At 41.0% G+C, this 14,264-nt stretch overlaps 1 protein-coding gene across 1 annotated transcript in view; it reads right to left on the bottom strand.

Moving 5' to 3' along the window:
• Positions 1-10,462, bottom strand: part of LOC105928693 (mono-ADP ribosylhydrolase 1) — a 134,296-nt gene extending 123,834 nt beyond the window's left edge. The window contains exons 1-2 of the mRNA XM_036129848.1: positions 10,324-10,462; positions 5,016-5,045 (exon numbers count right to left, since the gene is read on the bottom strand). Coding sequence (XP_035985741.1) covers positions 5,016-5,045; positions 10,324-10,423 — 130 coding nt within the window. The 5' untranslated portion in view covers positions 10,424-10,462. The remainder of the gene's footprint in view (positions 1-5,015; positions 5,046-10,323) is intronic.
• Positions 10,463-14,264: the final 3,802 nt, after the last annotated feature.

Below are 14,264 nucleotides of genomic sequence, written 5' to 3'. Positions count from 1 at the left end.
AATCAGGAGATGTGGGCTCAGAAGTATGACCTAATCCGGTTTACAGTGCTATAAAAAAGGTAATTGTCCCCACAAAGATCCCTTTTATTTTAGCTTTTTTGTAAAATTTTTGAGCTCAAACTAGTTTTATATCAAAGATAACCATAAGAAATACAAAATAAAGTTTTCAAATGATTATTTCATATATTAAGGGGAAGAAAACTAGAAAGTCGTCTCTTTCTACGGTATTTATTGGGACTATATCCTTGATGAGGTAGAATGCTATTGCGTTTGTTATCTTGACCCACCGCTTGGTTTTTTCTCATATGCAGTCCCTTTAGCGAACGCGTCTTGAATGGACGTCTGACTGCCATTTGCAGATTTAACTGTGGATGGTGCAGATCTTAGCCCAAGGCATTCACGGTGCTCTAAAATGTGGTTTCGGCTAAGGTGGTGAAGCAAGTTGCTGGTTTTTCCCCCGCCGGCAACCACCTTTACTCGACGGCATTTCCAAAAAATTGTCGTTTGGTCCACATCAGACTTTTTAATGGCAAAAAACTTCCAAACCACAGATGTGAATCCTGTTTTTGATATTAGTTCCTCTGGGTCAACAACGTTGGCTTCACTCTGAAAACTTTCGCCTGTTGCCATCCTTTTTCAAAACTTTCCAACAGCATGAGCTGTGACGTTTGTGTGCAGCAGAAAAATGTGTTCCTGGAGAAAATATTTCCCACCGCGCACGTCCTGGGAGCTGTTTAGGCTATTTACCGTTATAGCGGTATATGAAAAATTCCTGTCATAAAGAAAATAAAGACCGGTTTTCGGTACGAACTGGTATACGGCACAGGCCTAGCGCCAAAAGAACTGCCACTCACTGGATAGTCTCTCTTTTTCAGACCATTCTCTGTAAACCCTAGAGATGGCTGTTTGTGAAAATCCCAGTAGATCAGCAGATTCTGAAATACTCAGACCAGTCCGTCTGCCATGTTTAAAGTCACTTAAATCACCTTTCTTCCCCATTCTGATGCTCTGTTTAAACTGCAGCAGATCGTGTTGACCAAGTCTACATGCCTAAATGCATTGAGGTGCTGCCATGTAATTGGCTGATTAGACATTTGCATTAACGAGCAGTTGGACAGCTCAGCTTAAAGTGGCCGGTGAGTGTAAATATAATTTTTAAAGTAGTCTTTTTTTGTCTCTGAAACTGTTTAGTTGCACTATTTTCGATAGTGCAACTAATTTCGATTCGCACACAGCTTCAATCACTTATTCACTTTATGTGCCTCTGATAGCTGTCTCTTTGGTACAGTTTGTTTTATGCAGAGTGGATTCAGGCAATGTATCAACATTCATAGGTCATTTCATAAATATAATTTTTAGTTCCAAACACATTTAATCACTATTTTTAATAACGTTTTGTCTTAGCAAAAGCTCTCCTACAGCCTGGGTCCCAAATGTATGAGAAAATATGGAAATTAGATGATAAACCATAGACAGCAGCTGCAATCTGTTGCTCAAATATGGGCTTGCTTCCCCTCTCCTTTAGAAAAACTGTATGATGAGTATGATTAACATACTCCAGTCTCAGAACATGAGTCCAAGTCAATTCTAAATTGCATAAATCTAAGTTTAGTCTGAAGTCTTATATTTTTGAGTCTTAAATTCAACTGGAGTCGGAGTCTCTATCAGGAGTCATTTGCTCGGTCATATGGTTAATCACAGATTCTGGAAAGCTGACTTGAATTTTCCTAGCCACATCATGGCCTGAGAATTTCTTTAAATTGAACCTGTCTGACAACACGAAGTAGGCTAAAATACCTCTAAAAGCAACACATCATGCTCCAATCTACAGAAATCCAAGAAGATTTAAAGAAAGTCATTGTTATCTATCTATATGAAACGAGTTACAACATGATTTTTAATGCTTTGGGATTCCAACAAACCAGAGTGAGAGCCATTATCTACAGAAAAGATAAAGTGTGGAACAGTGGGGAACCTCTCCATGAGTGGATGGCCTACCAAAATTACTCCAAGAGCACAATGACAGATGATCCCAGTTAGAACAGAACCCAGAACAACATCCAAAGCACGGCAGGCTTCCCATGGCTCAGTTTAGGCTAGTTTAAATAAGAAAGACTGGGCAAAATGGCCTCATTTGTAGATATCCAAGGTGGAAAACTCTCCTGATGAAAAACACATAGCCAAACATGTCTTGAATGCTTAATACTCTGTGTACTGATGAAGCATTTAAGTGTGCATCCCATTACATTTTGCATAAAACTAACAGCATTGCAGAACATCTTATTGGGTTGCTCGGGTTCTTTAACCTGACAAGCCAGATAGATAATGTGTAGCACTCTCCGTTCTGCACATTATCGATCTAGGACAGCTCCCATCGAATCCGTTCGGAAAAAGGAGGGACGTTCAACAGAACTCTCTGAGCTGATTGGGCAAAGCGACATCTAGTGCCCGCCTACCAAAGGTTGGTTTTAACCAATCATGGTATCCAATGAAAGCAGACGTCATGAGAATCCGCAACAAGGTAAGCTAGTCAAGGCACTTCCTGCTGTTCAAAAGATGAAATCCTGAATTCTGACAAATCAGATGTGATAGCAGCAGCTGCGAGTGCGTCCTCCTGCGCTGCCGTGTTTATTTTGGTGTCCCGGTGGTCATGGCATTTCTTACTTTTATCATAGCTAGTATGTCCCGCCTTAAACTACAATACTGCAACGTGATTGGCCCGGACCGTTTTTTGGTCACAAACGGTTGAGTGAGAGCAGTAAGATGGATTCTCGTGTGTTTGTGAACGCACCAATACCGCGAGAATTCAGCTTGCAGGCGAGGTTACGGGTTCTTCAGTACCTGGATAAGCTGCTGTAAATGATAGAACCATGAATTCTGCTCTGTGACAGGCTTGTGGGTAATGCAGTAAAACACTGATTCCAGGGTTCATACAGCATAAGGCAAGTTAAATTCAAGACTTTTTAATGCCACTTGAAATAAAAAGTTAAGACCAACTTCACGATAAACAAGATAAACCTGGTTGCGACAACTTCACCCAAATGTTTATTTTAACAGAAATCATTACTTTCTGGCCCAGTAGACATGTTTAAAATTTTGAAAAACATTCCATATAGGAAGAAACACAAATTACAGATATATTTTTAACAACTACTGAACTGAATTCACAAACTTTGTTTTGTTCCCCACTAAAATAAACTATAAATCAGTTTTAAAAACCACAACATAACCAGTGCCAACAGTTTTTATTGGTTCCGCTATCGTGACGGAACCAATAATGTTTACATTGAGCCGTTTAGTAAATTTAAAAAAATTATAATTGTGTCAATTATTTTACTGTTTGGTAAGGATTACAAAAATAAAATCCTATTTATGACCTGGTAACAATTTTAAGACCTGAGAAAGACTGATTTAAGACATTTTAATGCTAATTAAGGCCTTAGTTTTATATTACAGAATTCAATGCCTTTTAAGACTTTTTAAGGATCCGCAGGAACCCTGGATTCAAAGCACGGCAGCAAAGCCACCGTTGAATGGCAAAAAAGGTTTTTGAGTGGCCTATTCAAATTTCAGACTTAAATCTAATTCTCATGCTGTGGTATGATCTAAAACAGGCTGTTCGTGTTGGAAAACATTCTAATGTGATTGAGCTGAAACTAATATGTAAAGAAGATTGGGCCAAATTTCTTCTACAGCGACCTTAAAGACCGATTGTGTCAACTGGCAAATGCTTGATGGCAGCTATTGCTGCCAAGGGTGGCAAGGCCAGTTATTAGGTTCAGGGGTAATTACTTTTTCACTTAAACCCAGACTGATCTGAATAGCTTTTTTTTTTCTCCTAGCAAATTAAATCCTAATTTGAAAATTGCTTTTTGCATTTATTCAGGTTGTCTTTGTGCTACACTGAAACTTGTCTGATGATCTGAAACATGTGACCGTGTTAACGAGCCAGGACTGTACATCGACCTTAATGCAGCAGCCAGATGAATACACATAATCAGCAGCTCTCCACAAACCATCTGTCTCTTCAAATCCACCAAAGACACGAAGACAACATCAAACGCTGCCGGAGATCTCGAGGTGCTTCACTGCACGCGTGCGCGACGTGACGAGATATAAGTGAGCTCCCCATCCTGATGCATCGAGCTGGTCGTTTATGAGTCGGGGTAGAGCGCGGCCAACGTGCACGAGGACACTGAGGGCTTCGACACATCACGTTAGCCAAGCATAGGCACTGTTGTGCGCTGATAAATTAACAAACAGAGAGGCAGGCACACTGGTGTGTCTTAAATAGTTCACCGCAGAGGCTGAAAACACACGCAGGAACACACAGAAACTAATTGGAAGGGTAAAAATGGCAGCGTGTTGGAGCGAGCGGGAGGGTCTGAGCGGCTGAAGCTGTCTGAGCGAACGAAGACAAAGAAAAACAACCACAGGCAAATGCTCACTGCCCAAATTTGCAAACCCCAACACACACACACACAGACACAGACACACATACACACACACACAGGCTGTGTAAACGCTGCGTGTGTTCTTAGCGAATGCAGCCACTGCATTAGTAGTGTAGATTTATTACAAATATTGATTAACCACGGACGACTCGACATCACACTTGCGTTGCAAAGCACTGAGTCAACAATACGTAGAAAAATGACTGTTTATATGCGCAGCACTCCCCAACAATAAATTATGAACTATTGACTTTGCACCTGTGCGAACCAACATGGAGGGAGAAAGCGAGCAGACAGATGCACGCTGAGCAGCATGCAAAAGGCACTGCGAACACCTGCCACAACAAAGACCTGCCTGTTGCCAAACACAAAGAAAAAATTCACACCAAAACATGCACTTATGGATGGAACATAGCACGGAATCGCCAGATGAAAAGAGATTTATCCTTGAAATTAATCATGTGGTCGGGATTTATGGTGGTGCTGCAAGATTAAAAACTGCAGGTATCTTTGCATGCAATTAATGCTGGACAATAAATAATGAGACAGGTCGGTACTCACCTCCACCTCCCCCGAGCAGACTCTTGTTGGCTGAAACAGAGAGCAGAAGAGAAGAGCCTTTAAACATCGTTGAACTATACAGAATCAAATGCATTAAAATGGATTTAACTGTTTGACACAATGACTCAAAAAGGTGCAACGGCATAAAAGATTTGTTGCACAAATCAACTAAAACAGCTTCAGATGTGTGGCTACGGCTTGTCTGTAGCTTCAGATTTAACCTCATGTTTCCATCTTGTCCCGAAACTGTGGGCACAAACGTATAAAACCTAACTTTAACAATATTGTCAACAACCCTTTTCTTTCTATTCCTCAAAAATGTAAACCAAGATGTAAACCAAGCAAAGGACTAGAGTCCTTTTTTTTTATTTTATTGGCTCTAGGGGCCTTTATTGAACAGTTTTTGAAAAGTAAGAGGATGAAGAGAGAAGGGAAAGACATGCAGCAAATGGCCTGAGACTGGGAATGGAACCCAGGACAACCGGGTAGAGGACTACTGTGTCTGTACATGGTGCGGCTGCTCGACCAGTTCAGCTTAAAATCTTTCCCGCTTTACATCCATCCATCCATTAATTTTCTGACATGTTTATCCCTTATGGGGTCGCGAGGGGTGCTGGTGCCGATCTCCAGCGTTCACTGGGCGAGAGGCGGGGTTCACCTGGACAGGTCGCCAGTCTGTCTCAGGGTAACACAGAGACAGACAGGACAAACAACCATTCAAGCACACACTCACACCTAAGGAGAATTTAGAGAGGCCAACTAACCTAACAGTCATGTTTTTGGACTGTGGGAGGAAGCCGGTAGCCTCGTGAGACCATCCTGATCTCGCGAACTTTCAAGGTCTCACTCACAGATCAGTCTGGCTACTTTCCGTTAAAGAAAATATGGAGCCGTTCACCAAACGAACGTCCAATCAGCGTTGGCTTTGAGGCGGGTTGAGGTGTGACGCAACGAGAAGCGCGACAGTTCAGTCTAAAGAACATGGCGGCATCAGCCGATGAAACTAGCGTTAGCGTGGCTATCGAGTTTTATCGGAATTACAGAGTATTTCTTCACTGAAAGAAGAGCAAAACACTGCTCTGGAGGCTTTTCTCAGAGGAAAAGATGTTTTTGCTCTTCTCCCTACTGGTTTCAGCAAGAGCTCGTGGTTGTGTTTTCGTCGTCGCTCTGTTAGTACGTCATATGCTTCGTTGATCTGATTGGTTTATTTGGCCCGTCTATCAACATAGGCCAATCAGCTAACCAGTATTTTCGCCCCTTCCTAAAATTACTTCAACGGAAGGTTTCCACATGGATATGCGGAGCAAATCCATCTGGCGGAGTCAGGTTAGGAAGCTGGAGTACCCGGAGAGAACCCACGCATGCACAGGGAGAACATGCAAACTCCATGCAGAAAGACCCAGGGTTGGATTTGAACCCAGGACCTTCTTGCTGCAAGGCAACAGTGCTCCCCACTGCAACACTGTGCTACACAAAGAAATGAAATTACCCAAAAAAGAAGCAAACATTTATTGGTACCCTTAATGTTTCTAATCCTTTTTGGATCATTTGTGCTGGACAACAGACTCGCTGTTTTCATCTGGTCTCTGACATGTACCCTGAGGAGTTCCTCTTTAGCAAATCTCTCAAGCTCATTCTCACTTAATGTTCTTCTGGCATGGACCTTCATCTCCAGTTTACACCACAGCTTTGGGATTCAAGTCAAGGCTTCAGGCCGACTAGTCAGCAATGTGTTTATTTTGTTCTTCTGGAGAAAATTATGCAATAGCAGCAGTAACCGAGATCTAGTTTTGCTGTGTAATGTTTTAATCTTATCCTTCTATCTTCATGATTCCTTCAACCTTGACTAGGTGGACTACTTCTATAACGGCCAATAAGCTCTAGTTTTGTATCTCCTGACACGTTTCCAGTATGCACAATCTCTCCCCAGACTGTCCTTAGCATACAGTCTGGATGGAAGGAGTCTTTTGTCTGCCAGACTTGTTCTGTGAGGCTCTTCTTGATTTTCAGGCAAACCTTTTTTATCCTTCTTTGTCAACAGGTGGAAACGGATTTTCGTTTTGTTCAGCGCTTTCTCAAGTGACTGCTCAAACCCTGACTGTGGTTCTTATGCTATGTAAACTGAAAGAAAACCCCCCAGTTTTACCTTTATGAGCTCTGAGCATTAGAAAGCACATCACTGCATCACAGTTGTTTGTGATGTGGTCCAATCAAAAAAGTCAGATCTTAAAAAGGGACCAATATATAAATGTTTTCTTGTTCATAGACATAGTCAGGCTGCAAAACTCAAGGGATGAACCTGTCTAACTTTTCTTTTTTTTTGTTTTACATAGCTAACTTTCCAACAAACCACAGTTAGATCAAACCTTTTAAACATCCCGCTTTACTTTTTGTCAAACTCAAACAACGCCAAAAAGATACCATCTTATTATACAGAGAAATTGTATTTTTGTGGCATTAAAACTATCCTCAAATATCTACTTCTGACCTTCATTTATTACAAACTGCACAATATTAAAGATTAGGGCTGGACAGAAACAGGCCAGAGTCATAATGTAAACCTTTAAAGACAAATTAGTAAGAAATTACAAGGTGGTTTAAAATGTTGCCAGATCACTGTATTTGTGACTGACAGCAAGTTACTTTTTGCAATTATTTTCTTCATTCATTATTGATAGAAGAAAACCAACAGGTGAAAATGATCACAAGGAGATCAAAAGCTCACAGACCTTAATTAGTCAACCAGAGCTAGTGCAGACGCTCATTCTGACGCATGCAGCTTGTAACCAATAAAATGACATGTGGATGATTCGCTTCTCGGGGTGGAAATTTAAATCCTCACCGCAGCGGCATGCGTAAAGCAAATTACTTCACTGCGCCCGGCGTACCTAAAACCCATTTTCCTGTGTTAGGCATTTATTCTTCCCCTACAAATCATGGTTTTCAATCCTGTTGACAATGAATCTGGGTATAGAACATGATTCCTCTGGAAATGACATTTCATTAGAGCTCTCACTGATGTCTCTATGTAGAAGTAAACAGGAGTCACAGCATTTTTAAGTCGCCACCTCTATATTGGCACAGTTTGGATGCATTTGGAGTACTCTTGGAGAACACCTTGACATACCGACAGAAAAAAAAAAAGAAAGCTGTACTGGTTTAAGTCTTTGGCTTTAATTCAGGGGGACCTGGGTTCAAAGCCCCGTTGTGTCAGGAAGGGCAGGAACTCCGCTAAGTCCGTGTGCAAGTTGGAACGGCTTGCTGTGGCGAACCCTGAACAACGAAGCAGCTGAATGGACTCTCTCATTATAAAAGGAAGGAAGGGGGTCAGAGGCTCGTGCTGCCGCGCTGGAAACATTAACATGACCCAAGGATGCATAGTCATGAGCGAGCTTTATTCAGCACAGTTCTTGTTACCAACAGATACAAAGTACATGCGTCATGCTGCCTTGGCTGATGCTGCTCTATTGATTTGGTTCGTCACAGAATGTACCAGATAAATGTGTGCAGCCAGTGACAGGGTTGAGACACGGTCATCACAGCCGCCTATCAGCGTCTTTTTTTTTAGATGATACAGCGTGCATCTAGTGGGCTACAGACTTCTTTGTTGTTTTTGGGTTTTATTTTAATAAAACTAGGACCTTTCATTCAGGCTGGTTCTCATTTACACCTTCATGTCCAAACTGCTGGTCAAATGTTGGTTGGATTGTGCAACACTGTGACAGTAACAGCTTGTTTCAGTGCTCATAATAATAACATTAAGTATTGTATAGTGTTGAATTATCAAATGTAAAAAAAAAAAAAAAAAAAAAAAAAAAAATCAGACACATCAACTCTTTAAATGGATAGTTTTTAAAAGAGACAACCTCCAGCAGTTGAGTACTGGTACCCCTTGAATTTATTCGATTTTTGCCTCTGAACCACAGCAGATTTTAGTGTATTTTATTGGGATATTATGTAAAAGATCAACACAAAGCAGTTCATTGAACCACTTTTGCTTCAGTTACAGTTCAGTTTGTCTCTACCAGGTTTTGTACATTTAGACAATAAGCAGACATTTTTTCAAATAAGCTCAAGCTCAGTCAGGCTTGACGCAAGCCTCTGTGAATAGAAATATTTAAATATTGTCGTTCTAACTCATGAATATGCTTTGATCTAAAGTACTGAGCTGTAGATTTGGTCGGATGTTCAGGGTCTTAGTCCTGCAGGAAGGCAAACCTTAGTCTCAGTTTAAGTTTTTGTTCAGGCATCTAACAGGTTTTGTTCCAGGAATGCCCCATATTTCAAATTTTTATCCATCATCACGATGTATTCATATATCTTCAGCTTTCCGACCTTGTTCCCAAAGATCTAGGTGTGGGCATGAAGGGCCGAGAAAGTTGTTTAGGGTTAGATTTTTTTAAATTCATGGCACCGGAAATACTCCAGCCTTAAAACTATTGCATCCTAGCTTTCTTTTTGACACTGTGATATTGCCCACAATGATACTGAGATGAGAATTGTGATTTAATATATTGTCCAGATCTACTTGGATGCAAATATTTTATTCATGTTATGTACATAACCCGGGGAAAGTGAAGGAAGACAATGACTTATTCCTTTGAAGTGTTGGTAACTATATTCTGCAAAAACAATTTTTTGCAGAATGTTCAGAATGTGTCTGAACTTTTACATTAAGGAAGGAAAAAAAGTGGCTGTAATTACGGATTACAACAGGGCTGCAATATGTTTCATGACTTCTTATCAGGATTAGCGCTCATCGCTCCAATCGCTCTGACGGCTCACTGTAACACCCGTTCAAAGCCAGTTACTGAGTTAATTTCATTCACGTGGCATTTCTGGTGCAGTCGCCCTGATTTGATGGCTAGTAGAAGAACCAGCAGGTTCTAAATCTTATCAAGGAGAACAGAGAGGCACAGCACATTATTAGAGGCTAACTCCGCTGCCTGCGAAGCTAATGAATAAACTCATGCTGAGTCTCCAGTCCTAAGGATTACAAACAATTCAGTAGGAAGAAAAAAAAAAGACAATATGGCTTGATTTGTCTTTTGGTCATGGAAAAGTCCCCCTTTAACACAGCTTTTCTTACAAATAAAAAGTTGGCTGCGGCTTGAATATAATAATAGCATAATGAGCTTGTTTTACTGAATTAATGCTTGTCGCTTAGCCGGCCAGTGTGCACCGAATCATTACCCTTCCCTACTTGTATCATGTCACTGCACAGCTTTAAAAGTGTAAACTGCTGGCAGGGTGATAAGCCTGGCTGTGGCTGCTTTCAACATATGCGATACCCAAGTGTTTTTCTCACCCGCATAACCAAAAACGTGTGGAGTCAGCAACACTAGCCGGGGGACATCTGCAGCGCCTCCAGTAAACTCAGCCCTGACCAAAAAACTCATATAAATCATGTTATTCTGGGTCTTTTTCAGCTGCTTCTGCGTCGCATTCTCGCTGATGTGACCATGTTAGTATAATCTGATAAGCACATAATCTCACTGCGAGAGGCGGTTAGAAAGTTGTGTCAGAAAACACAGGGGAACACCCTCATTTTAGATACCACTTGCCAGCAGGCATTGTGCCAGCTGAGACTGTTGGCTGTATCAGGAAATGTGGCTTTAAAAGGCAGGAGGAAGAGGAGTTAAATCCACGCATGTAACACACGTCGCCTCATTACCATTAAATAACTCTTCCTTTGCCCTATGAACCACTTTAATTCTTAAAGTGGGTTACAATCTGACTTTTAATATACAAAAGATAAAAAAAACGTAACTCTTGTTTGAAATATGCTGCTTAAAAGCTGCACAGCTAGTCTAACAGTTGTTATAGAGGGGGGAAAAAAGAAAAATTTAGATGTAAAACCTAAGAAAAACAGTTGTTCATAATTCTTGAAACCACCCAGCACTGATGAGCTGCAGGCTTTACAAACGGGCCAGATCAAAGTCTAAGCTTTGGGTTATTCCCATCTGAGCATGCTAAAATGTGAATTCCTGAGAGGAGAAGAAAACTCTGACAGGAAGAGAAAACATGAAGCACTCAGAGAAGGAGGAGCTTGTCCAGCTCTCATAAACCCAACAACTGCAGATTAATCCCAGTATTTCTGCAGATGACAAAACCCTGACTTATACTGGGCATCTGAGAGAAAATGAAAGGTGAGAGCACAGTTGCCTGTGGTGCTCCTGTGCCGCTGACCGTCTCTCACTGGAGACAGGCAGGAAGTTTCCATAGGATAGGAATCTTCTCCAAGATCAAGCTAAGGCAAACGAGATCTTGAAGAATCTCACATAGGGGAGAGACATCTAGACCTGTAGCCTTGATCTGGGTTAGTCTGCCCAGAGGAGGGGAATCAAGAGATTACCGGCATCTCTTGATTTGGTTGGTCCCAGTTTATTACCAACATGGTCCCTATCCATGGTGGAAAATAAGACAGCTGAGTTCTGACAGGAAATCTGTGGGTCAAAGGAGGAATGAAGATGTTTAGCTATTGGTAGCTAAACATGCTGAGCCTCATGAGAACAGTTCATTGACTTTATCCAGATTTCCTCCTGTTTAAAGCTTGTGATAATCTTCATCCCTGACTCTTCATCTTTTACATTGTCCTTCTGGATCTTGGTCTCCTCCTCGCCGTCTCTTTAACTTTAAAATGTTCTTTAAAGTTCTATTTGTATACTTCTTAACTACCTGTCTCAATCTCTAAAAGGTACTTTTTTCATTTGCTCATAATAGTGAGGTGGGAAAACGCTGCACTATTATGGTTAAGATGGCATTATACTACCAGAACTTTGGATAGTTAGTGACACACCCATTCATGACAGCCATGTTTCCATCTAATTCTCATGCGAATTACTAGCAAAGTTTTAAAAGGACATGTGAATCAGACGAGCTAACATCTGCTGGTTTGTATGGAATTAACCAGGTAACGCAAAGCTTAATGTTATGATGCATTGACGTTATGCATGGTTGCAATAAACAGGAACAGGAAGTATAGGTTGCTAACTAGCATGGACCACAGATCAGTAATGGAGCGAGGTCTTAATAAATGTTTTTTTTTTTTTTTCACAGATTAGACTGAGAAACGCTCGGTTCACCCGTACCTGTTGTTGCTTCCAGCCACGTTTTCTAGTGTTATGGGAAGTCAGGAAGACGGCAGCAGCAGAAACAGCTGATCAGTCATGTGATGTAAGTGTTCACTATGTCAGAACGTATTTGACGTGTGTTTCCATCTCCTCTTTAGCACATTTACTCTTTTTCAAAAAACCAAAAAAAAAAAAATGCCTCAACTGAGCGTAATTTTTTTTGTGTGCAGAATTTAGTACGTTAAAGGAGCTATAAGTAAGATATTTACTGTAAAATCGACCAAAGTCATTCTCATTTGTCACCTTGGATGGAAGTAACATTCTCTATAAACAAACAATCTGTCCTCTCTATCAACAATGTCTTAGTCACGTTTTTCTCCTTTCAAACCTTGAGGTATGGTCCGGAACTACTTAGGTTCAACGTGTAGCCCGTGTTTACTTCCTGGTTCTTGAACCAATCCTGTTAGGTTTCCCAGGGTTCCCAAAACAAATCGCAGCATTTGGTATTTTATTTTGGCATAAGAGCAGCAGCCTGCAAACATGGAAGCCAGTAAAAGAAGCAGACCAGAAGTAGAACAAAATACAACATCATATACCTGTCCTGTGGAAGTAAAAATTCACAACAGCAACACACCGAATAAAAACGGCATATTAGATTGTTGTGATTGGCAAGCTGATTTGAGCCACGGGGTCTCAGAATTACTTATAGCTTCTGTAATTCACCGTTTCCATCAACCATTTCTGATGCAATACTTCAAAATAAGCATAAAAACATTGATGAAAATTCAGATATAGATGTTACCAATATGTGTCTCACAGAGTCCAGCCCTGGAGACAAAAAACCTGCAAAATCTCTTCAGTGTCATGTGACCAACTCCTCGCAGTCCTTTTAATAGCATTGTCTCTGAACAAGAGTTATGGAGCAGAAAAAGACAAAGTTATCATCTACTTTTCTAAGAGCAGGTCTTGCACATGAGCTGCATGTAAAATCGGCATGTGCCCTGTGATGTTGTGAAATGTTGCTTCTTTGTTAGCTTACAATTAACCTGGGAGTGGTCATTACAAGAGTAACAGCAAACAGGCTTAAATCGGAGGCAACTGAAATTTCGTTCAGTTCTTTCTGAAAACATTTTGACACCTATACAGGAGTCTTTGTCAATCCTGTTGGCTGGCACTTGAGCAACCTCCTGATGTAATCTCTTTGTAATGTCATGGAGGACCGAGCAGTAATCACTGGGGAGTTGGAAGTACAATCCTCCCAACTCCCCAGTGATTACAGCTCAGTCCTCTAACACATCCCAAAGAGATCTCATCATCATTCAGGTGACCACGTACTCCACTCACACCAAGTGATAGCTTCTAACGACCCAGGACAGTGATGGGTGGGTCATTGATTTGCATTTCACTTAGAATGCGCCTAAGAGGATGGGCCTCCATGTCCTTTAAAAACAGCAGCGCTCCAACTGCAGGTTGCTCAAGTGTGAGCCGCCAGAATTGATGAAAACTCCTGGATAGATGTTGAAAGGTTTTCATAAAGTACTGAACGAAAGTCAGGTTGCCTCCGATTTAGGCCTGTTTGCTGTTGCGACACTCCGGATAACTGAGAATTTGCACATGCATAAAGGAGTAACCTGGATCAAGTCACATTGATGTTTCAAAACTACTTCTTGAGCAAACAGCAACTGCTCAAATAGTTATCGTTGATCTGTCGAGATTCCTGGCTTAAAGCAACCAAATACACTACTTTACTCTCCAGATATACAGTTAAAAAGGCAAATTTGGCCAACTTAAATTAACAGTTGTAAGCTGAAAGTCACTGTGTGGGGTTGTGTAACCAAAGCTAACATCCAAAGGTTATAGTTGAGCAAGAATAACGATTTGCTCCACAGGTCCAGGTGTTATAAACTGTTATAGTACTATAAGGAGTAGCTTAATTTAAACTGGATCCCTATAGATATTTAATGACAACATAATTTGACTGTCATGGCACCCAGATGTAAACAGTGTAATGGGAAAACTAAGTACAACCCAATAGTTTACTGACCACCTTTAGGAGCAATAACCTGAAGTAGTCATTTTCTGTGTCTCACCATACTGTGGATGAATTTTCGGCCAATCTTCTTTACAACATTACTTGAGTTCATCGAGGTTTGCAGACATTCATTTCTGCACAGCT

This window comes from Fundulus heteroclitus, unplaced genomic scaffold (assembly GCF_011125445.2).
Source record: "Fundulus heteroclitus isolate FHET01 unplaced genomic scaffold, MU-UCD_Fhet_4.1 scaffold_234, whole genome shotgun sequence".
NCBI classification, from domain to species: Eukaryota; Metazoa; Chordata; class Actinopteri; order Cyprinodontiformes; family Fundulidae; genus Fundulus; species Fundulus heteroclitus.
Note: the sequence above shows the minus strand (reverse complement) of the source record. Positions and strands in the feature narration are given on the sequence as shown.